General features: G+C 61.5%; 1 protein-coding gene across 4 annotated transcripts in view; it reads right to left on the bottom strand.

The window, feature by feature from the left end:
- The window catches only part of RPTOR (regulatory associated protein of MTOR complex 1), a 236,500-nt gene that overhangs the window by 25,434 nt on the left and 184,683 nt on the right, over positions 1–26,383 (bottom strand). For 2 of the 4 annotated variants that reach the window (XM_074343898.1, XM_074343899.1), the window contains exons 14-24: positions 25,565–25,639; positions 22,776–22,841; positions 22,240–22,431; positions 21,766–21,906; positions 18,143–18,260; positions 17,262–17,402; positions 16,857–17,018; positions 9,969–10,087; positions 5,643–5,746; positions 4,959–5,142; positions 3,921–4,031 (exon numbers count right to left, since the gene is read on the bottom strand). In XM_074343898.1, the coding sequence (XP_074199999.1) occupies positions 3,921–4,031; positions 4,959–5,142; positions 5,643–5,746; positions 9,969–10,087; positions 16,857–17,018; positions 17,262–17,402; positions 18,143–18,260; positions 21,766–21,906; positions 22,240–22,431; positions 22,776–22,841; positions 25,565–25,639 (1,413 nt within the window). The remainder of the gene's footprint in view (positions 1–3,920; positions 4,032–4,958; positions 5,143–5,642; positions 5,747–9,968; positions 10,088–16,856; positions 17,019–17,261; positions 17,403–18,142; positions 18,261–21,765; positions 21,907–22,239; positions 22,432–22,775; positions 22,842–25,564; positions 25,640–26,383) is intronic. The other 2 variants (XM_074343900.1, XM_074343901.1) reach the window with 1 other exon arrangement.

Here is a 26,383-nt window from a genome sequence, read left to right as displayed (position 1 = left end):
CTCTCGTTCTCAACTTTCTGCTATTACAAGTAACCCTGTAATGAGCATCTCTAGATGGCCGTTACCACACATAGACGCACCGTAGTGGTTGCAGGATCTGCTTCTCAGAGCGCGGTTGTTGGTTTCTGGGCTTACCCATTAAAAAAAATTTTTTTTAAATTTTAATTTTAATTCATATTTTGGGGGGGTAGTTAGGTTTATTTATTTATTTTTTTAATGGAGGTCCTGGGGACTGAACCCGGGACCCCACGAACGCTGAGCTGGTGCGCTACCACGAGCTATGCCCACGAGCTATACCCTCCCCCTGGGCTTACCCATTCACAGTGTTGATAGCTGCCACAGAAAGGCCCCACACCAAGCTCGTATTCTGCCACCCACCAATAGTATCTGAGAGTTCCCATTTCCCCACACCCTGGTAACCCATCCTCTGGGCAAAATCAATCTTTGAAATTTGCCAACCTTTGAGTGAAAAGAAATTGTAATATTTTTGTAATCAGAACAAATTTCAGTGTATCTTTTTTTTCCTGTAAGCACGTAACAGACCATTTTTAATGTTCTTTCTTAAGCAGATGTGAGCTCTGTAAACCAACTCAGGGAAGACAGAGGGGTGGTTTCATCTTTCAAAGGAGAACCAAGTCCAGAAGGTAGTGAAGCAGGAAGCCCCACGAAAAAGACCGGCAGGACCCCCAGGCAGGGCCACTACTCTCCTGCCAGCACCATCCGGTTCCCTGGTCCAACGGCCATCATCTTGCTTTTTGCCTCTGAAATGGCTTGCTGCTAAGAAAGTGGAACTTACCCCTAAGATTCTATTGGTTCCCTGAGCTAACTCCTGATTGGTCCATTTGTAGCACCTCGTTTGCATAGAGCTCACTCCCGACTGGTCCATTTCTACAAAGCTTATTCCTAACTAGTCAAAACAACGTATTTGCATATGATGTTGCAAAGTATAGACTGGCAGCCTATAAAAGCCTGTGTAAACCTACAGACGGGGCCCAGAGCTTGGAGTGTTAACTCCTCTGGGCCCGCTGGTGTAATAAACCTGAGCTCTCCAACCGTCTGAGTGCTGCTTGGTCTCTCGCCCGGATCCAGGTTGCTGTAACACTGAGCTGTAACACACTTCGCAGCAACAGTAGTTCTTTTCGGTCACGCAGACCTCTGGGAAATCTGACTGTGAGCTGATAGATGGCAAAAACTGTCATTACAGTCACGTTCGGGGTATTCAATCCTACTGACCATTAGCTGCCCGTGACTATCATATTGCGCATAATTTTGTAACCTAGTAAGTATTACCTGGTAAACGCTCACCTCTGAAGTTTTTAGAGTCTGAGGTTCTTCTCTCCTTTCTGGGACCTTCCTAGCCTCGAGCCATTTTTAGCTGGCACAAGAAGCAGCCCAATAAACAAGTTCCTAATGCCTTTCATTGCACACACATGTCATTAGCTGATTAATTAAATTAATAAAAGTACGCCCTCGTGAATACCACCTGAAAAAAGCAGGAAGAATTTCTTTTAAAAGCTAGCAATGAGATAAAACGCGTCCTCTCCCAAAGCTTGGATGACGCCTCTAATTAACGTAAAAGAACAGTCACGCGGGCCCGAAGCGCCTGGCACTTCAGCTGCGGGCAGGGATTACGGCCCAGCTGACCACAGCACAGACACAGCAAGACACAAAACACAGCACAAAAGGGGACTTAGAGCCTGACCATAACAGAACTTCATTTTCAGTCACAACACCTAGAATCTCATTTCAAGCTATACCCACGAGAGTCTGTTTCTGCAAACGTGGCCAGGTCGGCGGAAACACCGTCTCCTCCCTCAGCACTGTTTGCTGGCTCCTCCTGCGGGCTCAGCGCTGAACAGCGAGTTAATCCTGCGGGGACCCCCCTCACCCCATCTCACTGTGCTGCCCTCACATTGGGAGCCAGCACGACGCACCAGGACAGACCCCTGGGCTGACAGCCTCTGTCTCTTCCCGGCCAGCACCTGGCGGGCCCGCCCCAGCGGGAATTCGCAGACACATGTCCAGGCGCACACACGAAGGAACACAAAGGCAGGAGATCTGCTGCCACATCTGAACAGAAGTCACGGGACATGACGGAGAACAGGCATATCCAGAGACTTCCAGAACAGCAGCTCATCACTATGCCAGCAGTGACTGTGAGTTACAGCCACTGTTGCCTCCGAACGAGGACGGACCAGACCACCGAGAGTCCAAGCCGTGTGACCTCACTTCCTTACACAGGAGACGATGTCCCGGAAACAGAACTTCTGTTACTAGACTGACCTAACTCTGAAGGAGACGGTGTGAACCACAGATCTGAAGGGAGACTCGCCCCCAGCACCAGGGATGCACATCTCTGGGGACACAGTCCAGTGTCTGCCCATCCCTCCTCTCAGCCAGAGCAGCTTGCAATGTCCCGTCTACAGGTGGACTGGTCAGCAGGGACAGGCCCAGCCTGGTGGGGACCCCGTAACAGGTCTCTACTGTCTCTTGGCATCATTTCTTTAATACGTTTTGTTCTGACTATAAAGATACTTCGTGCTAAGCGTGGAAAATGTAGAAAAGACAGAAACGAGTCAGAATGACACAAATTCAGCACCACCACTGACACGTCGGGGTCTGCTGCTTCCCGGCCCCTCTCGCACCCAGATGTGAGCACAACTGTGGTCATTCTGTGGCCACCTTACGTCTTGCTTTTTTTCCTTAAATTTTTTTTTTTAAATGTAGGTGCTGGGGATTGAACCCAGGACATCATGCATGCTAAGCACACACTCGGCCAATGACATACCTCCTCCCCCCTAAAAAGTTTTATCACGAGCATCTCCTTGTTATGTTAACTTCAAAGCTTCATTTTTTAACGTCACCACGGGTACCGTGTCACATACTTCACGTTTTTTACCCATTCTCCTCCTCGGACGTCTAAGTGCACTGTTTTCGCTGCTGAGACCTCTCCCTTCTCAGCAACAGGGCTCAACAGAGGACTATGACCTGTCTCGGGCACTAGAACGACTGTTTTGTGTTCTTCTCGACACACATCAGTATCTCTGGCGGGGAACAGAAGGCAGGAGAAGAGTTGTAACAAAGTCCAAGTTCTCCGTGGAAATCACCTGCATGTGCAGCTTGAAACCTACGGACAAACAAGCTGCGGCTTTCAGCTGGGAAGCCTCTGTGGGTGGAGGGGCGGGGGCTCTGTCTGAACGGAAAGTCCGGGAGGAAGCCCCACAGTGAGGCTCCCTGCAGCCAGGCGGGCACGGAGCCCCTGTCCCGCCCTGTCCCCGGAACGCGGGGCCCAAATCTGCAGCCATGGAACACACGTCACGCCACATCACGAAGGTGGCGCGTCAGACCTGGAAGGGGGTGTCCCGGAATCAGCCAGACGCGTTCGGTTGGCCCCGGTGGACAGGTCCTTCGAAAACGTGGCTAGCTGAGTCCGACAGCCCCCACGCGGTGAGCAGCCCAAGCAGGCCTGGGCACCTGGGACGAGCTCGCCAACCCAAAGGGACGCACCTCACACTGGCGAGCTCAGCAAAGTCAGGCTTCTTCCCCATCATTTTTTTTTGGGGACAAAATGGGAAGGTAAATTGAGTCTCTTTCTCTTGCTGTTTGTCTAACTGTTAACATCAGCCATCGTGACCGTGACTTGGCACTCCCTTCAACAGCCATGTGTAACAAAGCAGGAGGCTGGCTGGCACAGGGCTCCATGCGGCTGCACCCAGGCTAGAGGGGGTCACAGTGCGGGGCCCGGGGAGCACAGAGAGTAAACCAGTGGGGACGCAAGCCTGAGCTCAGAGCAGAGGGCTCGAGGCGCCCAGGCCCGAGGCCGGGGCCCTGAAGGCCCATGGGCATTTGTGGGGACACGGGGAGCACACACTCGCCAGGGTTCTGGCTCCACCGCCCAAGAGCTGAGGACGCACGGCTACCTTCATGACGGGCTGGGCAAAGTACCGGGCGCTCCAGTCACAGAACCCCGTCTGCATCGTGGCCGAGATGAAGCTTCTGTGTCCGGCCGCATCGTCCGGGTCGTCGGTGGTCTTTGTGGCGTCAGGAAGGGAGGAAGGGGAAGAAGACAGGAACAGTCAGTCACGTCATCCCCGAACCCCCGGGAGCTCAAGGCCGTCCATCCCTGGAGCCCAAGGCACAGGGCCAGTGGTCCGGCTTCTGAGGACAACATCACCGAGCCCCCTCACTTCTGCGTCCCGGTGACCAGGGGCCCCGATGATCAGCACAGGGCTGCGAGGCCCAGGGGCTGGCTGAGACGGCCTGGGCTGCAAGTCCCCACACTCCCCATCGCCGCCAGGTCGCCCACCCCCGTGGGCCCCTGCTGCCTGGTACCGGGGCTGACCTCTGACCGGGCCGGGCCCACAGGTTCCGGTGAGAGTGGGGCGCACAGGGACGCTGCCTGCTCTGTGGCTCTGGGGCCAGCACGCAGCGAGGAGCAGGTCGACGGGGACTCCTCGGTGCTCAGAGCTAAAATAGCTGGTGCTGCTCGCTGGGACCAGTGGTGGGGCCTCACCTCGCCCCTGCCCCACCATGCTGCTCTGCGTGGACCAGCACCCACGGAGCGTGGCCGCCCTGTTACGTGTCCTCACAACCCTCCCAGCAAGGACGCCACTCCCCACCCTCCTGAAATGTCGGTTCCACTCAGCGGCAGTGACCGCACCCCCCGGCTGTGGGGGAATTGAATCTTGATGGAAACAGCAAACAGCCTGCTCAGAATCACTGCTCCCGCAGAGCAGCGGCCACGTCGAGTGGAGGCAAGTGCTGTTTACCGAGGAGCAGGAGCAGGCCAGCCCGAGGAGCCTCTCGTTCCAGAGGCTGCGGCCACCAGGGGAGTGAGCCTGGACCCGGGGCCGCAGGCACAGGAGGGAAGCCCTGCGACATTCGCCAGGGCCGTGGCCGGCTCACGGCGTCCCGCATCCTGACCCCACGAGAGTCAGGGTTTACAGCCACGTCTGTACCTGGTCTGGGCCCTTGTCAAACATCTTCCGTGTCCGGGGGAACTGGTGGGAGTGGGGCGTGTACTGCACCCCCACTGGGCCCGCAGCGCCCGGCCGGCCTGGAGGCAGGTCTCGGCTGACTGGCTGCTTGGCCACGTCGTTGGTCAGGCTGGAGCTGCTGGTGCTGGAGGTTGGCGGGGACCCTCTACCGTTGGGGAAGAAGAACATGGGTTTTACCCAGAGCCAGTGCTCAGAAACCAAACCCTAAGCAACTTCTGGGGTCGCCCGCCCCCAGTCCCACAAGTGGGCCCAGGGTCATCGGCCCAGAATGCCCTCGGCTGCCCGGCTCGACTTCCAAACCCAGCTGCTCGTGCAGCTCCTGCCTGCGGGTTCTGAGCATCGTCCTCCCCGAAAACGGGGGCAGCGCAAGGCAGGTGCAGTGGGACCGCTAGTCTGCCGGGCTCTGCTGCTGCCCAGGACCCCATGCTCGGCCGTGTGGACACAGACCAGTGAGAGGAGGGTTCCCCACCCTGGCCACCCGCTGCGGGGCACAGACCCTCTCTGACAAGTTCTGAACAGAAATCGGGTTCTGTTAACCTCTGCTGTTACAACTGTGCAGAGGAAGGTGGGGGAGGACTCAAGGAAGGGCTCAGATGAGAAGATGCGGGAGGGGCCCCCAGGTCCCAGGACAGTTGCCCCACTTACCCCGCCTGGTGGATGTGGACGCCCTTGTTGGTGGGGCTGGCGGGCGCCGACTGCGTGAGGGAGGAGGTGGGGAGGATGCGCTGAGGCCGGGCGTTCACTGTGGCCTGAAGGAGCAAAGGGACAGGTGAGGTGGGCGGTGGCCGGCGACAGCTCGGAGGCCACAGGACTAGCGCAGGTTGGCGCTGCTCTTGGCAGAGAGAGTCTCACAGCAACGTAAGGTCCCATCTGAGATTCTCCCCCGAACGTCACCCTGCAGATAAAATGATCTTCTTTTGCTTTTCTGGAAGAAACCTGTCTGGGTCTAGGGAGGCTCCGGGATGACCCCCTCGAGATGCTGTCGTAAAACCTGGCTGGGACTCGCGAGGAGTCGGGGCCAGGAGTCAGGGAAGAGGCTCTCCGTGCTCCCTCCTTTTGGGAGGGCCCCCTCCCTGGCCTCCCCGCCCCCTAGGAGAGAGCAGCTTCCTGGTGAAGCCTCAGCCCCTCACCTCCCGCTGCACAGCCGACCTCGTGCTCAGAGGAACCCGGCCCAGCTCAGCCTGGGCTCCTCGCGGAGCAGCCCCTGCAGGATGAAGCCCAGATCCGGGTGTGGGCGCGTCCTCCCACAGCAGGGGTGGGCCTGCCGCTTCACCCTGGGAGGGGGTCTGCACCGGCCTGAGCAGGCCTGCAGGAGGGGAGTGGCTTTTTCAAAACAGGGAGGAGGAAACAAGAAACAAAAGGAGCCTCGACCTCTGTGGGGTGAGCTCCAGGGGAGCCTGGGACTGGCTGCTCCCAGAGGACCGAGTGTTCTGGACCCTTCCACTCAGCAGTCAGGGCACCGTATCGACATTCAGCAACAGACAGAAAATACAGAAAACGGAGCGACCAGTGTGTCATCGCTGCCTCCCAGACAATCCTTCACTTTGAAATAAAAGCAGCAAGAGCTGAATTATAATCAGCCTTTGAAAAATGGCTCTTATCTTTTGCATTATAAAAGCCGTACTGTTTGCTTGCCTTGCTGGGTATTTAATTATTTGGCCAGCTCTGCACACACGGACACCCCCACAAAGCCTGAAGGCCAAGTGGTCCCGTGCGGAGTCTAAAAGGAGAAGAGAAATCACAGCTGAGAAACTCTGAACTTAACGTGTCTCTTCAAAGTTTCCGGAAAATCAGTGGGAGGTGATGGGGGAAGGCGGAACACTTTGGGGCTGAACTGAAGATTCAGCAGAGTCATCACCTTTCAAACGCTCCCTGAGCTCAGGGGGTCCGCTGCTGCCTGAGCTGGAGCCCGACTTCCCCCGAGACCCCAAAGGGAAGGAGTGGGCGCAGGTGAGTGACTGCCCCCCTCCCGGCCCCGCCTGGTCTCACGTGGCCCAGAGGGCGAGCGAGGGCCCCACTCCGGCGCAGTTCACGCCAGCGGCGGCTCCACGCACACCTCGTTCTGAGTTCCTTCTGGAGACCCTGAGGGCTGGGCACCCATCAGCCGGGGAGACCCCACGACTGGTGATGCATCCTGGGGTCGCAGGCTTGGATGAAGCTGTTTTGCCTCACATTTCCTGTTTGTGCACCAAACATCGCCTCCATGGTGACCATGTGTTCTGTGCGGGAGCCGGAGGTGCCTGCGGACTGCCCGTCGGCGGAAGCCATGGACAGAGGCCCTGGGAGCCGGGGCCAGAGGGAGGCACCCCCAGGGAGGCCCTTTCTGCACTGCTCCCAGCTGCCGTTTTACAGAGAGCAGAGCACGTGGCCAGGAAAGGGGGACAGAGAAATGGCAGTGGCTGGTGCTGGATGCCGGGGTTGGGGCTGCAAGCTGAGGATGATGCAGAGCAGGTCTGCAGGACCCCAGGGCCCCGCGTGAGCCCTGTTGGCCACCCACCCGTCCTTCTCGTGCGGCGACTCCCCGTCACCTCCCTGACGCTGCCCTGGACGCCCTGGACCAGCAGATACACTGAGACGTCCCTTCCTGACAAGGCTCAAGGACAGAAGAGAGAAACAGAGGGGGGTCGCCCTCACCTTTCAGAGGGCAGCAAGCATCCGGTTAGAAGGCAGACCCTTGGGGCAGCTGTATCCTCTCAGCCCGATTTGCAGGGACACGGGCACACGGGCATGCACACACATGCACACTCACACACACGCGCACACCCCAGCCCTGCCTCTGCTCCCTACCCCACACAGTTCATGGGGGGGGTCTCCAGCCCCCCGAGTGCCTTCTTCACTCTGAGCTCGTCCGCTCGACCATGCTGCCTCACGTGGACACGGGAAAGCCCAATCCACGGCAGGGAAAACATCCCACGGGAACGTGGGCCACAGGGCGGGGCATTTCCCAACTGCATCTCAGAACAGTTGGGGTCGCGGAAGCCGATGGGGGCTTCGGGCGGCTCTCGGGGGCTGGAGTGTTTGTTTCAAGAGTGTGCCTGTTAACCGCACACTGAGGGTCTGGATCCACGTGTGAGGGGCTCCCAAGAGACTGTCCACAGTCGGCTCTGGGCTGAGCACGAGGCAGGCCGCACGGGCCGCCTGGCCTGAGTGCGGACACCTGTAGCAGCAGGAGGCTCTGCTGACCTAAGAGGAGGTCCTCCGTGAGCTGCACGTCCCACGTAAACAACGTGCGCCTGCGGCGGGTCGGCAAGGCTGCGCTCTCAGGCTCTGGCGGTACTTTGGAGTGTGCTTTCCTGGGTATCTCAACCTCTGTTTCATTTACTAGTGACTCAGGCCGCTGGCTCTGCCTGTAATTAAGTGTTAACCTCTGATTTCCAACACGTGGGCTGCACGCGCCCGGCAGCAGACGCGGCTCCTGATGGTCACGGCACACTTTTTAACATGAACCTTCTTGTAAATATTAAAAGTAGTGATTATTACGACACGTGCCCCTGACGTCTGAACAGCCGCAGCGGAAGCGTCGCTCCCAGTGCCCCCGAGCCCCGGGCGGCAGGAGCGGCCCGAGGGGGCGCTGTGGGGCTGGCCCCGGTCCCGGGGCACTAGCCTCTGCTCTTCAGCTCTACGTGGTTCGAAATTTTCCACAATAAAAGCTACAAGCAAAACCCAAACCCCAAGCCCGCGGGAGCTGGGCTAAAGCTCGAGCTGTGTGGATTCCTGCATAGGTGGCTGGCAGCGGCGCCTGCGTCTGGATGCAGAACTCTCTGGGGCGTCTCAGAGCAACCAGGCCGTCGTGACTTTGATGAATAAAACCTTGGCTTCAGACTCAAATATCTAAAATAGGCCTGCTCCCTGCGAATTGAAATGCAGCCCCTCTTTGGTTACCAGAGAAGAAAGACGTGTTCTGAAACTAAATTGGGGACAAGAAAGGATTTCCTTAGCGTTCACACTGCTAGATTCTTCAGTAGCAATGTTTACTCTTAAAGCACGCATGCACGCACGCAGCCTGTGCTGTGCCCCTGCCAGCTCTCCCAGGGCACGGACTCCAGGCGGCCCGCTCTGCTCTCCACCCTCAGTGCGGGCGTGCCTGTGGGCGGGCCAGCCGCGCGCGCACGGGGTGTGTCACCTGAGGTCTGCGCTGCGGGCAGGAGGCCACGTGCCACTTTGCCGAGTGCTCCTAGGGCTTGGGCGGAGAACGCTGTGCTAAAGGCACGAGGCTGTGTCCCGGGTCGCTGTGATCTGCTGGTAGAGCTGGGGGGGCGACGGGAGACTAGACAAAGGGTGTTTGATTGCCCTGAGGTGGGGTGCCCTGGCTCACAGCTGCACGCTTCACACATGGCCCTTGACGAGGTGTCCCTGCCTCGCGGGCCTGAGGGACTCCTAAGACGAACAGCTCTCTGCGGGCAGGTGTGCTCTGATGAGCTTACAGCTGTGAGACTTCAAGGCCAGGCGCTAGATTACAGACACACACACACACACACACACACACACACACACACACACACACACACACACACACACACACACGAGGCAGGAGCCAGCCTTCCCAGGGGCCCTGTGCCCTCAGGCAAGCGGCCACCAAGGGAGGAACCCCTCAGATGTGAACGGGGGCAGGTAAGGACGGAGACACGCCAGGTAAACTGTAACCCGTGAGGCACTTCCCTGTACTCCTGCAACTTGTCTGTGAGCCTGAAACTTCAGCAGAAAGCTATGAGAATCTTTAAAAATGCCGCGAGGAACGGCTTCTTTGCAGCCTTTGTTACTGCTCCATTCCTGAAAGGTTAACTGCCACGAAGACCGTCCAACCGCCACACACAGCGGGAAAACCAGGAACCCGTGACTCTGCACAGGAAGCACTTGCTCCGAGTTTCTGAGCCGTGGTGGAGGAGACCTGAGGGCGCCCGGCGGTCCCTGTGGGGACTGTCACAGCGGGACCCGGGACGCGAGAGCTCCGTGGGGACGCCCCCCACGTACCTTGTAGGCGATGCTGTTGAGCACCTTCATGGCCAAGTCGGAAACGTCTGGGTAGGGGTCTGCAGCCAGATGCAGCAGGACTCTCCAGATCTGAGTGTAGACGCTGTTGAAGGAGACCCCTAGGAGAGAGCCGGAGAGGCTCCATCACGACGAGCCACCACTGCGGCTGGGCGGGCCGAGGCGGCTCCCTTTTCTGAAAACCTGACCAAGTATCGGGGGGAGGCTTGAAAGAACTGGGCTGAGGGAGGCCCGGTTCTGTTGCCTGACTCAGGGCCCAGAGACGCAGGACTGCTGGGGGTAGAGAGGCTGGATCTTTCCAGAAGGAGAAGTCAGAAAGGGGCAGGACCTCCTTGCAGCCTTGCCGACTGGAGGGCACCGCCCAGCCCCGGAGCGGTGCTGATTTAACGCCTAGATTTCCGGAAGCCCGTGGCCTCGCGAGCAGGGGGCGCTGGCCGGGCCCGCCCCGAGTCTGCATTCGGGGCCTGCTCTGGGCTCCGCAACTCACTCAGTCTTCTGCCCACACCCGCCTGTGGCCCGTCCCGAGCTCCCCGAGCCCCCGGGACCCCCAGGCACCCAGCACTTCCCGAGTGTGCTCTCCACACAAGGGCCTCCGCGTACTGGGGGCCAAGGCAGGTGAGACAGGACACAAACGAGATGGGGTGAATCGTGGGCACGAAGGAAAGGAATGTTTATGTGGGGGGCAGGCTCCCCCGTGAAGGCGGCTCAGTCCTACTTAACCTCACAGTCCTGGCCACAGGCATCAGCCCGGCCTCATAGCAGAGGACAGCCAGGCCCAGCGTCAACCCAAAGGACGAAAGGTTGAGACGTGCACCCATCTGACCCTCAGGCCAACACCGCCCCACGACCCGGGCTGCCTCGGCAGCGACACCCGTGGGTGAGGGTGGCTCCTTCTGTCACAGCAGGACCTGGAGGGTGGGGAGCCAGCCACATGCCCGCATCCTTTAGGTCTGGGGGGAGCTGGACAACCTGTCAAAAAGCCAGTGCCTGTCCAACAGCAGGGAGTAAAAGAGGACCTGAAACGAGCCGGGACCCCCACGCCCCCTGACCCCACGCCCCCGGACTGGCCAGCTCCTGGTGGAGCCCCGCCTGGGCCACGAACGACTTAAACACCAGAGTGCCGTTGGAGGCCCATGTTCCCTGATGGACACCACTGTTCACGGACCGGGTTTTACACGACACGTTCAAATCAGAGAGGCTGGACGGAGGTTCAGAGTGAAGGTCGGTTTCTCACGTGAGTCCGGCGTGGACACTCACGGACACATCCTAGCTCACCTCAACCAACACCCTCTCGCTCGCCTGGGAGGCGGTACGGCTCGGGGCCCCTTTCTACGGGGACAGCGGTGTCCGCGTGTGCACGGCGGCTGCCTGCTGCACACGCCCGTCCCCAGGGCACCGGAGCTGGAGGAGCAGACCCCTCGCTGGTGACTGGTGCACGTGACACCTGCCTCCCCGAGGCCCTCCCGCACCCTTCCGTGTAGAAACAGAACAAAAACCTCAACTCTCCAATGTGAGCAGCTCTCCAGACTGACGTAGCCTGAGGGGCTGCTTGCCAGTCAGTCCAGAATCTCTGCAGGGACGTTTCCTAAAAGCTGCCCCCACACCAGACCGGCCGCGGGGGCACCTGCTCGGTGACGTGCGGGCCGGCTGCTACTGCTTCTTGTGTTCAGAGAGGAGGAGGGCGCAGTCACCCCACATCTGCTCGGCCGGCACGGCCCCGACTCCCGAGACGCAGCACGGCCACGGGCGCGGCTCGCTCAGGACGGGGAGAAGCGCCCCGCACCACGCCCCCACGTGAGGCTCCCAGAGACTCCTCGCACCCTTCCAGCCCCTGGCCTCCTTGCGAAGGGCGCAGGAGTCTCAGCCTGACTGCAGATGACGGACCCGGGGCAGCGGGCAGCTTGCGGAAGGGGGGACGTGGGCCTCCAAGGAGCCCCCGACTGGGTGACGGCTCAGGACGGAGCCTTCGTCTAGGTGCCTCTGGTTTAAATGCGAGGAAGGGGTGCGGGGTGGCGTGGGGGGTCCCAGCTGGGTGACCTTGGGACACGATGTGGGGGTGGCCGATGCAGAGCCGGGGGGGCACAGGGCCACCCCCAGGGGAGTCTGGGCACTGAGGGAGGGTGCACGCTAGCGGCTACCGTCACTTTACAAAACCGCAGCTTCGGTTACTGCCGTTGACTTTCTTGCAGATTTTGACTTCGCTGTCACACGGTCTGTGATTCAGCAAAGACACAAAAGCATCTCGTTTCTCTGAGTCTTAGGCCACAGTGACTGGTGCACGATTTACCAGTGAAAGCACAGAACCGGGACCTGGAAGGGCTGTCCCCGCCTCACCCCTCCCCGGGCTGGCCACCACCTCTCGGCCACTCTGCTCTGTGAGCCACGCTGGCTGTAAATCTGCTGTGTCCACACCGCAGCGGTCCGACTCCCGGCCGCACTGAGCCCGGGCCAGAGCGAGGGCGGGGGGCGCGGTCCCGGGGCGGGGCTGGGGCGGGGCCGGGCTCGGACACGGGGCCCCGTCTGGCTCTCCCGAATTCCCCATAAACGCTGAGAGCCTATTTTCGTGTCTAGACTGAAAGTAATAAAAGATTGTAACTAACGGTTTTAGGATTCATTTTTCAGAGCAATGACCGCAGTTTTCTAAATAGCATCCGATGCAGGGAAGTTTGCTCCAGGCACTGTGGCCGACTGGCTCCCAGGGGTCCCTCGGGGCGGGAGAGCGGCTGAGGAGGGAGTGAAGCTGTGCTGGAGGCTGGATCTTGGGGCGCCGGCGTGGGCGCTCGGTGGGGGTGACGGGGATGAGGGTCCCTCCAGGAAGCCGCCCCGGGTCTTGGTGAGCCTGACTCGGAGCCCCTCTGGGGGCCCGGCTCCCCTCCCCCCTCACCGGCTGCACTGGGCAGCGTGTCTCCACGGCCCTTTCCAAGTGCTGACGCACTCAGTGGGGGCCTTCGATTCAGGGTTTCGGCCACAGAAACAGAACGTGTGGCATCGTAACCAGCGCTGCTCCCGACGCCTGGCCTGGAGCGCCTGCCCGCCCACCCGCCAGCCAGCGCGTGTGGCTCCCCCTCCTTGGCCCAGCTCTGCCCTCTTCCAGCTCCTCCCTGACGCCCAGAGCTCCCGGCCGTGGGGTCCGGAGCTGCAAGAAGGTCTCCTCTGTTGGGGCTTCCTGACGCTGGGCGGAGAAGGGGGAGGGAGGCGGGAGAGGCTACTTCCTGGCCAGTCACGATGACGTCGGGGGACGCAGCGACACCCCAGCCGCAGGCAGAGGCTCCGGAGGTGGGCAGGGGCCAGACGCCGACCACAGGCGCCCCGCGGGAAGGACAGCTCTGCCCGGCCCTGCGGGTCTTGGGCGATCCAGGCAGTGCCGGCCTTTCCAGACCTGGGGCAGCTCCTCGCTCTCCTCCGGCCCCAGGCTCTCCAAGTCCAGTCCGTGTGGCTGGGGGGGGGGGGGCTCTGGCCTGGGTGCTGGGTTTGAACCCTGATCCCCCCTCCCCGGCAGAGGCAGCCTGAGCGTGGCGGGAGCACGAGCCGAGGCCAGTCCTGGGTGGGCCCGGAGCTGGGAGGGCTGCCTGGGGGACCCACGTGGCAGTGGGGCCAGGTGGCCGAGCGGTAAGAGACACACAGGATGCACCCATCAAGGAAGGTTCCGGAACGTGGTGACACAGGGCCGGGTCCCCGTGCAGGTTTACGGACGCCGGGCAGGCACGTGGGATCTGGGCGGGCGGGGCTTCGCTCCAGTGGCACCGCCCTCAGCAGGCGAGACCGCGAGCAGACGGGGAGGGCCTGGTCTCCTGGGAGGAGACGGAATGAATGGATGTCCTAGTTGCCGTGGTTTTGAAACCCTCTTCTGCAATATTCAGTCAAAGAGGCTAAAGAGATTGCTGTTCTTTGGTTGAAATGAAAGAAAAAATGGCTCTAAATAGGCAAATGTTGCAAGTAATGGGATTGTGTGCAGGTTAGGATTTTAAACACTTATGGAAGCACCGCGGCTTCCAGGTGGAAGGGAGCCGTCTCACCGAATACGAATGAGCTGGCGCCGGCGTCCAGGTACTCCGTCGAATCAGCGCCCCGCGAGCCCCAGCTCATTTGGAAACTTCTCCGCTCAAGTTTTCAAAGATTTGAGCGATGTACAGATAAAACTCAGCGTTCCCCAGTAAAACATGTTCAGGAGTCAGACTGAGCGCAGAAGAGGGCTCTCAAGTCCCAGGAGAAGGACACACAAGGGCTGGCAGGGGTGGCCGTGCCCTCCAATCAAACACCGACCCTTCCCCATACACCCTCAGACCAGGGCCAGGGCAAAACGACACTCACCCGTCAGACACCGAGCTGTGTCCCCGGAGGGGTCGGGGCCGTGCGCTCACCCCGGGCACGTGTGCCTTGCACACCAGCACCCGACTCCGGGCCCGCCAGGCTCAACGGCGGCAATGCCGCGGCTGGGACCTCTGTGGTCGCCTCCAGTGTCGGGGATGCCCACGAGGCACTGAGGACACCCAAGGGCAGGGAACACCGCAGGACAGGGGGACCTTCTGCTATCAACGGCCCCACGATGACGCACCCCCTCCTCTCCCTGCGACACGCGTGCTCAGAATCCCACGTCTGACTCCGTGGAACGTCCCTCTCTTGCTGAGCAGCTGCACGTCTGAAGTGGAGGCTGCAGAGTGGACGACCCTCCCCTGAGAACACAGGGAGGTGCCGGACGACACGGCAGTGGGAAGCCATAGAGGGGGAGGCTGCAGCCAGACGAGGGTCTGGGGCGGAGGCAGGCGGCCATTCAGAGAACCCGGACAGGCCGGCCGACGAGGGTGCGGCTTGGGCAGGAGGCTGGGAGGAGGGGCGGGCTGCCGGACAGATGCTCCGGGGACAAAGAGGGTCACAGGTGACACCTGGCTTTGGGCCCCTTGGCTGAGTGGATGGAGGGCCGCTTTTGGTGTAGGGAGTGGACACCCCAGGCTGGGGCCGCCAGCTTCAAAGTCTGCGGGGTTCGTACACATCCTTCCTCCACACACCGGGGCCCTGAGAAAACATCTGCTGAACGAAGGAAGGGACCCCACGTTCCGGGAAGAGCGGGAGGAGGCGGTCCCCACAGGATGTTCCCAGAGGCAGGGGAGCAGGAGGGAAAGCTTGGCAGTCAGGTCCCGCGGGCCTGCGGGTGAACCGTGGCCCGGCCGAACCTCCCCACTGCAAACTAAGGATGGCCTGTACACTTTGTAAGTGGGTGGGAAAAAAAATCCAAAGAAAAATGAGGCTTTGTGGCGTGTGAACACCTTATGAAATTCAAATTCCAGCTCACGAACACAGTCCACCGGAACATGGCCAGCTCCCTTGTTCACGCCCTGTCTGTGGCTACTTTGCAACCACAGACACTGTCCCAGCCGAAAAGCAGAGAACACCCACTACCTGGCGTCTCACAGAGAAGGGTGGAAGGCAGCTGCAGCCTGACTCTGGGGGCAGGCGTGAGGGCTCCGCGGGCGGAGCGCATGGGGGAGCGTGCGTGTGAGCACGTCCCCATTTCCCACACTTTTCCTCTGTCACTTAACACATGTTTCCATTACAGACACACACGCAGGCACGGGAACTGAGGTTCACGAAGACCTGGGTTTGAAAGACTGCTGCGGGCCAGCCTGGGAACGTAACTCTGCTAAAGGAAGGTGGTCCGGGGGGAGGGGCAGCTCGGGGCACAGCACGGGCTCAGCAGGCACGAGGTCCTGGGTTCAATCCCCAGGGCTTCCGTCGAAAATAAAAAATAAGCCTAATTACTTCCCTACCCGCTAAAATAAATAAATAAATGAAACCAAGGCCTGGTTCTTTAAAAAGAAAAAAGAGAAGGTGTTCTCACTCAAGCCAGACGTCCTGGTGCTGGCGGGCCTGCAGTGCTGGCGCCTCCGCTGGCGCGGCTCTGCCTTCGGGGCCCTGGGGTATTTCAGCAAACGACCGAATGCGCATACCCGCAGCGTTACTTCTCAACTTGCACCGACAGGCTGGCATTTCTGAGCGGAGCTCTTTGTCACGTGCGGGTGCTGGGTGAACAACGAGCCCCTTTCTGGCCTGTTGAACAGTCCCTAACCCTGGACCCTACAGTCCCTCCCGGTCCCCACGGGTCCTGCAGAATCAGAGCCGGAGTCCCGAGTCCTTCCTGGGGCCACACAGGGACCCCCCCCGCCCCCCCGCAGATCACGACAGTCAGAAGCAGCTCGCATCGTCACCAGCGCCCAGAGCATGCTCTGCGGTGGACGGGTTCCCATAGAGACGCACACATAACCAAGATCGGAACGTTAATGAAGGCCGTGCCGGCCGAACAGGAGGGTGACTGATGGCACAAATCACTGCAGAAACGGGAATGGAGGGGCCCAGCGGACACGTGAGCTCAACCTCGTCGTCATCGAGGGACACAGCTGACACCACGGCGAGTGCGTCCCGTCCCTCCCTCGGATGTCCCGAGCCCGCAGCAGGACTGGGACGCCGCTCAAGGCCGAGCACGGACGACTCTGCCCCCTCACGGGAACTTCCGTGAAAGCACAGAGGGGTTCGGCCGGTCCCGCCCAGAACCTGAGAGGGAAGGCTCTGACCTCTGACCTCGCACACGCACTCTCTGAGGGGCCCCGTGCCTCTCAGACGCCAGGAGCCCCTCTGCCCCGTGTGACACCCCGGGTGTCTCCTGGGGGCAGAGACCCCGCTCGGGGGCAGCAGGGGGGTCTGCAGCCTTTCCGGCGACGACTAGCTCCCCCCGACAGCCCGGTCAGACCGGAGCTGAAGGGCGAGGAGGCTCGGCCGCCTGGGAGGACGGCCCCCTGGCCGCCCCCCACTCCGCCGCGCTGATTCTCCAGCCGACCGGGCCCAACGCGGCAGGGCAGGCGGGCGGGGCCGACTCACCGATGAGGGAGTTGAGGGAGGAGTAGGAGCTGACCCGGCGCATCTTGTCGATGGTCTCGAAGGAGAGGATGTACTCCTCGTTCTCGGGGCTGCCCAGGGTGCTGCTGGCGCTGCTGCTGGTGCTCAGGTTCCCGGGGGAGAAGGCCACCGAGCCGCCGGCTGCTGGGACAGCGCCGCGGGCAGGTCAGTGAGCGCCCCCATCCTGGCTCTCCGCGGGGCCGACGCACCCCAGGAGCAGCCGGGCCCCGACAGGCCTGCAGGGTGACTGCCGGCCACCCGGGTCCTGAGCCGCGGCTTCTGCTCACGCCCAGGTTAGCAGGTAGCAGAAGTGGGGGCACGTTCAAGAGAAGGTTCCGGAAGACCACCCAGAGCCGCCCATCAAGCCCCCAGCCTCCAGGGCCTTACATTCCTCTGTCAGGCTCAGGTTCTGCAGAGACTTGTTCAGGTTTCTAGCTGTGGTGACAGCGCGGATGTTTCCGTAGGAGCTCACGGAGCGCAGCCTGGGGGTGCAGGGGCTGTCCCGCACCGGGGTCAGACTCCCACCCTCTGGCAGGAGAGAAGGGAGAGGAGGGTTAATGGGGGCTCAGGAGGGAGATGGCCGTGACAGCAGAGGACAGCGGCTTTCCCAGGGACGACATGATGCTTCAGCAGGGCCTCCCACCGGGCAGGTCTCTGACATGGGTGTGGGGATCAGCTGGACAGAGCTGGACGAGGTGAGTGCCCTGGCGAGGGGAGTGTGGGGGGGACTGGGACCCTGCTTATCGTTCTGAGAGGTCAGCTGCAGCCGCCCACACGCACCGGGGCCCCTGAAGTGCCAGGACCGCTGCCCAGGAGCAGGGCAGAGCAGAGGACCCTCCCCGGCCTCTAGCCCCCGGCAGGCCGGCCGCTTCCCTTCCCTGATGGACTGAACGCAGCAGGGGGAGGGGCAGCCCAAGACGACGGGATATAAATCTGGTAAAAAGGGTAAGCGTGAGAAAAGGAGCTGCCTGACGTGGCTTGCCAAAACGTGAGACAGACACCGACGTGAGGACTCTCACGGAAGATAGAATGTGTTCCTTTGCGAGCCCAGACGGAAAAGAGTCAGAGGGTCAGAGTGAACCCCTTCCCTGCCCCTTCTGCTCTGCCGGGAAGACGGGCCTCGCAGGAATCCGAGCAGCCAGGACTTAACGTGTGAGCTCGGGGTGCAGCAGAACTGAGGGGACTGCTGACAGCCCTGAGCAGGCGCCCCGGCCGGGCGGAGCCTTACAGACGCGTGCCCGCGGGGGCCGCATCTGTGGGGGCCGTACCTGCGGCGGCTGGAGAGGGCAGCGGGTAGTTCTTCTCCTCCTCCATGAACTGCAGGGCCACCGTGCAGAAGTTGCTCTCGTACTGAACCACAAGATGACTCAGCGCCACCACCAGCTCCTGCCGGGAGAAGGGACAGCAGCACTGACGGGACGGCAGAGATGCGCACACGGGCGCCAAGCGCTCGAGCCAGCACGGAAGAGGAGGGGGAGACAGAGCCGCGCTCGGACCACAACAGGGCTGCCCGCTCAGCGAGGCCCTGCAGCGCCCGTGTGGGCAGAAGGGCTGAACAGCCACGTGGTCAAGGTCCCTCCTCAGAGGGACGCTCTGGACACCAGCGGAGGCACTGCTGACCGTGAGGGGTGAGCGGCACGACTGAGGGCCTTGTAGGGACGCAGGACAAAGGCCAGGGAAGAGCCCTCCGGCTTCCTATGGTCAACACCATGGCCGGGCTGACGATGGTCCTGACCAGACTGACAGCTGGGAGAGCGTGTGCTCCCCGGTCATCACGGTGGGCCTGTGCACGTGAAGCCGCCCTGACTAAACGCAGGACTCCCTCAGGGACAACAGCCCCTAAAAGGCAGTGAGGAGGCTCCACAAGGCTCCAGGGCCAGCTGCCTCCTCGAGGAGATGAATTCCGCTCACTGCTCGGGGATGGCTGGTGCCATGTGCGCCCGGAGGCCTGCAGGCCTGCAGGCTCCAGGAAGTGACCTGGCCGCAGCTCGCCCCACCTCTCCCATCACTAGTCAGTGGTTCCCAGAACTGTCTTACTGCGCAGTTTAGAAAAGCACTTAGCAGAAGGCCGAGGCCTGAGGGCCCCTTCCTGCTGCGCGGACCCCCACCCCCCGAGGCTGGGAGGGCTCTGCCCAGGCCCCAAGGTCTCGGCGGCAGCCAGCCCGATGGGCGTGGGACGGGGCCAGGGTCCTCTCGTCAGCACCCCTCCTCTTCTGCGAAGTTCCTCCCACCTCTGCCTCACGCACTCCTTGACCCCGGCATGTGTGTCCTTACTCCAAACCCACCCCTCGCGGGCCCGCCTCCCTTAGCATCCCAGGATGGCCACGCGCTCCCCAAGTGCTCCCAGAGCCCACAAGACTTGCCCAGGACCTGCTGGCCCCACCCCTTTCCGCTCGCCCCGCGGGCACCCTGGTCTGTACCAGGAGCAGAAACTGCTGGTGGCTCCGGCTGGGCCTTAAGCTGCCCTGCCCCATTGCTCCCCAGCGGTTCTGCCCCCACCTGGCAGGTCTGAGCCTAACGACCCAGGGCAGTGGGCTGTTGAGAGGCCCCGTGGGCCCTCCTGGAGAAGGCGAAGCCTGTACTGTCTTCGAAAAGCGCTTGCTGTCTCCACCCTCTGGAGTGGTGAAAAGGCTGCTGGACCTGAGGCAGCTTAACTGGTTCCGGGGACTCGGATCCTTTGATTCGGGTGAAGTGGAGATGGGGGGGGGAGGTTAAGGGCAAGGCCCACACGGAGCAGCCATGGGTCAAGTCTTTCCTGCTGGGCGGCAGCCTTGGGCCCTGGCCCTCAGAGGTCCTCAGAGGCCTGCAGTCGGGTCTGGCCAGGGTGCAAGCTGGGCGCCAGGCTCGCGTTAACCTTAGACCTTGGAAGCAGACTGACTTGGTGCTGGCACCATCAGACGTGAGACCCTTTCCTGGCAGAGCCGGTCCCGCCTCCTCCACGCTGCAGCCCCCCGGCTCACACTCAGAACACGCAGGCCTAGCCCACACAACCCCCGAGGAGCCAGGACTCCCGCTCTGGGCCTGGGCACCCGCTGTCCCCTCGGCCTGGAAAGGCTCAGCCCCGCCTGGTTCAGGCCTCGCTCAGGTGCCTCCCCAAGCACCTACATCACCCCAGTCTCCCCCAACTCTACCATCCCCGACCCTCCTTCGGAGCAGTCGCCACCTTCAGATCAACACCTGTCTGCCTGTCCCCAAGTGCAAGTTCCGGAGGCCTAGCGGCCCAGGGCCCAGCACACAGGAGGCATTTAACCGGTATCTGCTGACGAATTAAGTCTCCTCCCTTCAGATACAGCACGATCGTTAACAGATGGTTTGTTTTAAATGAGCTGCCGTCGGGATCCAGGGATGTGACGCCTGGGCATGCGCACGGCCGGGTGGAGCCTAGTTAACGCTCCGCTGTGGTCGGCTGCAGGGCAGGACAGTGTGTCCCCAGGGCCGCCCCGACTCTTGAGTTCCCACGACGAGCGACTGGCTGACGTCCGATTTGGCCCACGGTCACGAAGTGCCACTCTCGGCTCCCATAACTGCAGGGACGGAGCAGCGTCTGCTCCACCGAGACGCTCTCTGGGCTTGCCAAGAGGCTCATCTCCGACCCGGCCCCGTTGCCTCCACCAGAGACTGGACCCCGGGCACCGATGGGGAAGCGCCCTCTGACGCTGTTCATCAGGTCAGGGTGGACTCAGACGTCTGTTAAGGGAGGGGCCCGGGTACGGCTCCCCTGTGGGTCTGTGGTTACCAAACAAACGTGAATGAGAGCTGAAGGAACCACCTGTGTCCTGCCCTCCCGGCTGAGGGTGCGCTGGGCGAGGGGCTGGGCCGGCAGCCCTGGGGAAAGGCAGGGTGACAGCGGGGCCCCAGGCCTGCCCCCAGCCTGGCCCTTCTCCATGAGGTGCGGGCGGCGTGCTGACTGGGCAGTCTGGATCCTGCACCTGCTGGACAAGTTCAAGTTCAAAAGGGTTCCAGGGACTGACAAGAATTTGCTGACTCGATTTATCACGTAAGCTCATTAAACAGTCAACAAGCTTAAAAGCCTTCCCTCTGCTGTCACTGCCGCCTCCTCCAGGACACCGTGCTGCCACCGTGCAGAGGAAACGGGGCGACCTCTCTACACTTGAGACATACGGCGCTAGGGAACCCTGCAAAACACGCGGCTTCTCGTTTTCCTAGGACTCACTCAAGCCTTAGCTGAGATCAGCTCACGGAGCGCGGTGCCCAGAGCTGGGTCCCATTTGGGACCCCCGGCCCCGGGTCTCTGACAAATCCAACCTCCCCACTCCTGGGGCACAGGGACCTCAGACACGCTGACAAGCAGCCTGACACTGCAAGGTCACACCTAGGACAACGCTGCCCTCCTGGTCACCTGGGACAGTCTCTGCTCCCAAGTCCACCCTGAAGCACGGCCAGCGGCCAGCAGTGTGCCCCCCATGGCCCTTTTTGGCTGGGGGAGGGGAGGGGGGCTGAGCTGTGCTGAGCTGACTTCTGACAGGGGCGTGAGACCGTGCGGGGAAGTCGTGGTACTTGTACACCTGAACAGACAGTACGAGTTTCAACTGCGTAAGACGGTTCCGTTCAGCCGCCGGCAAGCACAGGGGCAGGGCGGGAGCCCACTGCGCGAACCCCTCCGTCTGTCCGTGGGTGGCTACTGCTCTTCTGAGTCTCCGTGTGTGTACGTGCTGCTCCCAGGCAGGAAGAGCTACCATGCAAGCTGCCGGGAGACGCAGCCTGCTAAACGCCTGTAAGGGAAGCAGGCACCCGAGTATCTGCTGAGGAGACGCGCTCCGGAGAGAACTGAACACCTGAGGCCGGCTCCCCGCGGGAGCGGCCAGGGCTCTGAGCGGTGCTGTGCGCAGGTGGTGGTGCTCAGGGCTCCCAGCGGGCGGGGGCCACGCACCTTGCGGACCACGGGGCTGCCGTCATTGATCAGCTGGGCCAGCATCATGGCCACGTTGTGGTCGATGGTGGTGGAGTGGTCCGTCCTCTCCGCAGAGTTGCCCACGAACGTGCCGAGCGCGAAGACCGCTGCACAGCGCACCTGCAGGCGGACAGGGCGGCGGTCACGCCCCGGCTGGCTGTTTGGGCCTGAGCTCTGGCCAGGCCCCGTGGGCCGACCTGTCACGGCCCCCTCGGCCAAGCTCTGCCCACGAGGACGAGCAAGAGCTGGGGAGGAGCAGGAGGCATGTCGCCGACCCACCTGAGTGCCAGGTGGCGGGCTGTGCAGGCAGGAACTCTGGGGTCAGAGCCCCGACCAGGTGCGGGGTGACCAGGGAGGGAGAGGGTCAGGGAGAGGGGACGAGGGTGGGCAGGGCGGGCCTCTGCGGGGGCTGCGGTCTCCGTGCCGCCCCTTCCCGGGGTGGGGGGGACTCACCTCGGGGATGGGGTCGGAGAGGAGGCTGCACAGCTTCTCGTGCGCGCTGTCCCGCACCCCGCACCAACGCGCCGAGTCGAAGTTCTGCCAGATGCGCCCCAGGCAGATGCCCACCCACTGGCGCAGCAGCGGGTGGGGGTCGTTGAGCTGCTCCAGGCAGATGGCGATCAGGTTGCCCTGGAGACAGGCCTCCTGCGGGAAGGGCCACGCGCGTGTCACCCCGACCCGCCTGGGGCGGGGGAGGGGGTGGGGGAGGGGGCCGGGCTGGACCCACCCCCCTCGTCACTCGCGGAGACGTGCTCAACCCTCCTCATTTGAAACCCCACCCACTTCACGTCACCCTGCAGACGGCGGCTAAATCGATGGTCCGGCCCCCACCCACCCCCACGGCGCCCCCGGGGCAGACGTGCTCCTGTACCTGCCCACCCCACCCCCACCCCCACCCCCGAGGTCACTGCTTCATTAGACGTCCAGAACCGCAGTTCCTCTGGCCCCCAAAGACAGGGGCTCAGGGCGGGGCCACACAGGACACCCACCTGCCCGGTGTTGTAGCTGTTGACGATCACAGCCAGGATGAAGGCTGTCATGGTCCTGTGCTCAGCCTGGAAAAGAGACGTCACTGCGAGTCGGCACTGCCCTTCTCCACGGCGGGGACTCCTCGTTCCCACACCTCCAGAGCCGTGATGCTGAGCCCTACGTGCAGCTGAGGTAGGGGACCCAGCTTTACTATCTTCCGATTTGAGTCCACAAAGGGGAACAGCCCTTTCAAAAGGGCCTGGCAGCCCCGGGCGGGCCTCTCGGAGGACAGGTGGGTCCCTGACGCACTGAAGGCCTCTCTGAGGCTGCCCCCTCGGAGGCCGTCCTGGTGATCCCGGGCCCTGGCCACCCCCGCCCCGCCCAACCTGTGGAAGCGAGCCGCCCAGTGCAGCACGCTGGTGGCAAGGTGACCGAGCACTGCCCTAAGTCGGCCTCACCTCTCCCGCTCCCGGTCCTCAGGGGGACGGACCACTCTCGTCCCTCCTCTCCTCAGCGCTCCCTGACTTGGACACCAGCCTGCGTCTACCTGTTAGTGGCGCCTCGCGTTTCTAACATGCAGGCTGGACCCCTGAAGTGGGTCACCCTCCGCGTCTTGCGGGGACTCCGAGGCTCCTCCTCGCCGTCAGCCCCTCACACGAGGGGTGCCGGCTTACCCTCGCAGCCGTGCTCACTGAGATAACAGTGTCTGCTGGTGCCTGGCTCCCCTCCCTGGGCCCCACTCCCTCCTGAAATGTGGTGTTCTTGGCCGCCTCAGTGGGGTCGGCACAAGGGTCCGGGGTGACGGTTCCTCCGGGCTGTGAGACCTCTCGGCGGTCCTCGTTCGTTACTCTGATGACTGCAGAAACCCTCCTCTTTATCCTGGTTACTTTCGAGGTTTTTCCTCTTGCCTTTGACGTCTCTGCTTCATGACGATGAGTCTTTGTATGGATTTGTTCTTATTTAACCTTCTCAAGACTCACTGTCCTTCCTCAACCTGAAAACTCATTTCTTCTTTTGATCTGGAGAAGCCCCCGCCACCACCCGCCCGGCCGTGCGTCTCTGCTGCTGTCTCCAGCTCTCCCTGCGGCTGGGGGGTCGGCGTCGGAGCCGGCGAGCCCCACACGCCGGCCTTCAGGCCCCTTCCCATCTCCCGCCTCGTGCTTCCCCCAGGGCTTCCTTTACTGGCCGCGACACTCTGCTGTTTAACTCGCCCACGGAGCTTCCAGTTACGGTGCCTGTCTTCCATCATGGGTTCTTTTTGTTTTCCCCCAAATCTGCCTTTTTATTAAAAGACTCTAGTTGGTCATTTTTAAGGACGACTGAAGAGGACGGAGAGCGTGGTGACACCAGGCACGGATGTACTCTGAAGAAGCAACACAATGGTTGATTGTTGGACGTAAGTGAAGCCACCTGCGGGTTAAACCTTTCTAAACACACTTATCCGTGTCGCTCTCCAAGCCTCGTCAGGGAGCCCCGGTTCCAGCTCCCGGGGGCAGGCCCTCCACCATGCCAGCTCCGCTTCATCCCCTCGTGCTGGCCCCTGGAACCCGCACGCCTGGCGCGGGCCTCTGTGCCCCGCCGTGCAGGTGCCCTGCAGACAGGGCGGCCTTTGCCCTTCCAGGCAGGCCCCGAGGCTGCACATTCATCTCCGTGGGGGGTGTCTCCGCTTCTCGCGAGGCCTCTCCGGGCTTTGTTCCCAGATGTGCACAGCAGACGGACCAGCTCTTTTCGTCCACGTCTGGTGACAGGCACCTCGCCCCCAGGCCCGTGCGCCCGTGCGGAGCCCGGGGTCCCTGTGACGCCGCCCGTCCCACCGCGCCCCTCCTCTGGCTTGGTTTTGGCACGTGGGGATTTCCTTTCCTTTGTTTCAAATCTGTGTCCTCAGAACCCCCAGGTGTGTGTAGCTGCAGCGGGGCTGATCCATCGGCATCGCTCACCGTCCGACTCTCCCTGGAGAGCGGGCAGGTGGCCGCTTCCCACGCTCGTGCAAAGCATTGCATCACCTGCCTGTGGCGACGCCAAGCACCACACTCAAGTTAAAGCACACAGGTTGTATTTATCTTTTCTATGACCGTCCTGTGTTTAATGTTCTCTGGATTTAAAAAAATCTGTTTTTTATTATCATCATCATTTAGTTTAGAAAACCAGCTAGAGAGAGGGCGAGATCACACACAGAAGTTCCTTTACACAACCTAAGCCGCCTGAGCCCGTGAGAGCGAGCTGTTACGCTGACAAAACTAAGTTATACTAAGTCGTTACTTAGGGTGAGGACTCTGCCCTCTACAGTGTGCTAGGAGCTAGAAGGAGGGAACATAGAAGTGAATTAAAAACTGTTTACAGGAAGTCACTCTATACGTTATTTGTGGATTATGAATTTATAAATAACTTAACACAATAAAGCATACTGAAAACGTGGACGTCCTTCCTTCCTTCCCCTCCCGTCCTGACTCAAGGCGCACGGCCTCCCGTCCCGGCCAGGACCACCCCGGTCTCTCGGGTGTACGAGTGCCCCGGTCTAACTCAGCGGCCAGCATGCGCCGGAGCGGGGATGCCACTCCACTGCAAAGGCATGCAAGGAAACGGACTCAGGGGAACCACCAGCCCAGCCCATGTGTCAGGGTTCACTGCGACTCTCATGCAGAGAAGCAGCAACTGAGACAACGTGTCAGGAAGCAAAGGGCGCCGCCTGCGGGGGCGTCGGCGGGCCAGCACCCCGGGGCCCTCTGCTTGGAGGGCTCCTGCAGCGCCCCCGCGAGACGGGCCGCGGGAGCTCGAGCGCGGGGCCTGGAGAGCGGGGCGTGGTCCTTACCGGCATGTAGGGGTCCGCCAGGACCGAGAGGAAGTACTTGTGGCCGTTGTCCTTCACCAGGTCGGCCTGGCACGACTGTGGGGAGACAGGAGAGACAGTGAGCGCAGGCACCTGGAAGGGCGCCCTCCTCTTCTGGGGATGCGTGAACAAACGAACATGCAACGAATACTTCACGCCTTAACATTTTCTCAAGTCCAGTTTCCATTTGAAAAAACAGCGAGAGTGCGTTTTCCCTGGCGTGGGAAGCGGCTGGCACCTCACACGCCCTCAGAAGCACGGCAGCTCCTGATGGGCGGAGGTCCCTGGCCTCCAGGCTAGTTCCCTGGAGGCCCCCTCCCCGTGCTAGCCCGGGGCCCACGCGCCCCTCCTCACGCCCGGCACCTGAAACCACCCCGCTTCTGCAGCCCCCAGCCCAGCCCGCAGCTGTCTCGTGCCTTTGCTGGGACTTATGTAGTCTGTGTGGGTATAATATTTACAAATCACTTGGGTCACACGGTTACATTTTAACAGGTGCTTCCTAGGGGCCCCACTCCTGCCCCAGGGGAACAACTCCAAGTGGAAAGTGCATTTAGTGCTGGCAGGTCTGTGTGGATGCGCTCACCTGCCCAGCAGGGTTCAGGACCACGGGCTGGGGCCTGGAGGAGACCGCCAAGTGGCTGTGGCCCACGGGGAGGAGGGGGGTCCAGGGGGAGGAGGCGCCCAGCTAGGGGCACCAGATGAAACACGTGACCTGCGGAAGCGCAACGCGGCCCTGCAGCGCAGTGTACAAGCCACAGACGCTCTCGCTCTGGGAAAGGCTGACCCACGGAACACGGCCAC

This window comes from Camelus bactrianus, chromosome 16 (genome assembly GCF_048773025.1).
Source record: "Camelus bactrianus isolate YW-2024 breed Bactrian camel chromosome 16, ASM4877302v1, whole genome shotgun sequence".
In the NCBI taxonomy this organism is placed as follows: domain Eukaryota; kingdom Metazoa; phylum Chordata; class Mammalia; order Artiodactyla; family Camelidae; genus Camelus; species Camelus bactrianus.
The sequence above is the reverse complement of the archived record's forward strand: the minus strand, read 5'-3'. Positions and strand labels throughout refer to the sequence as shown.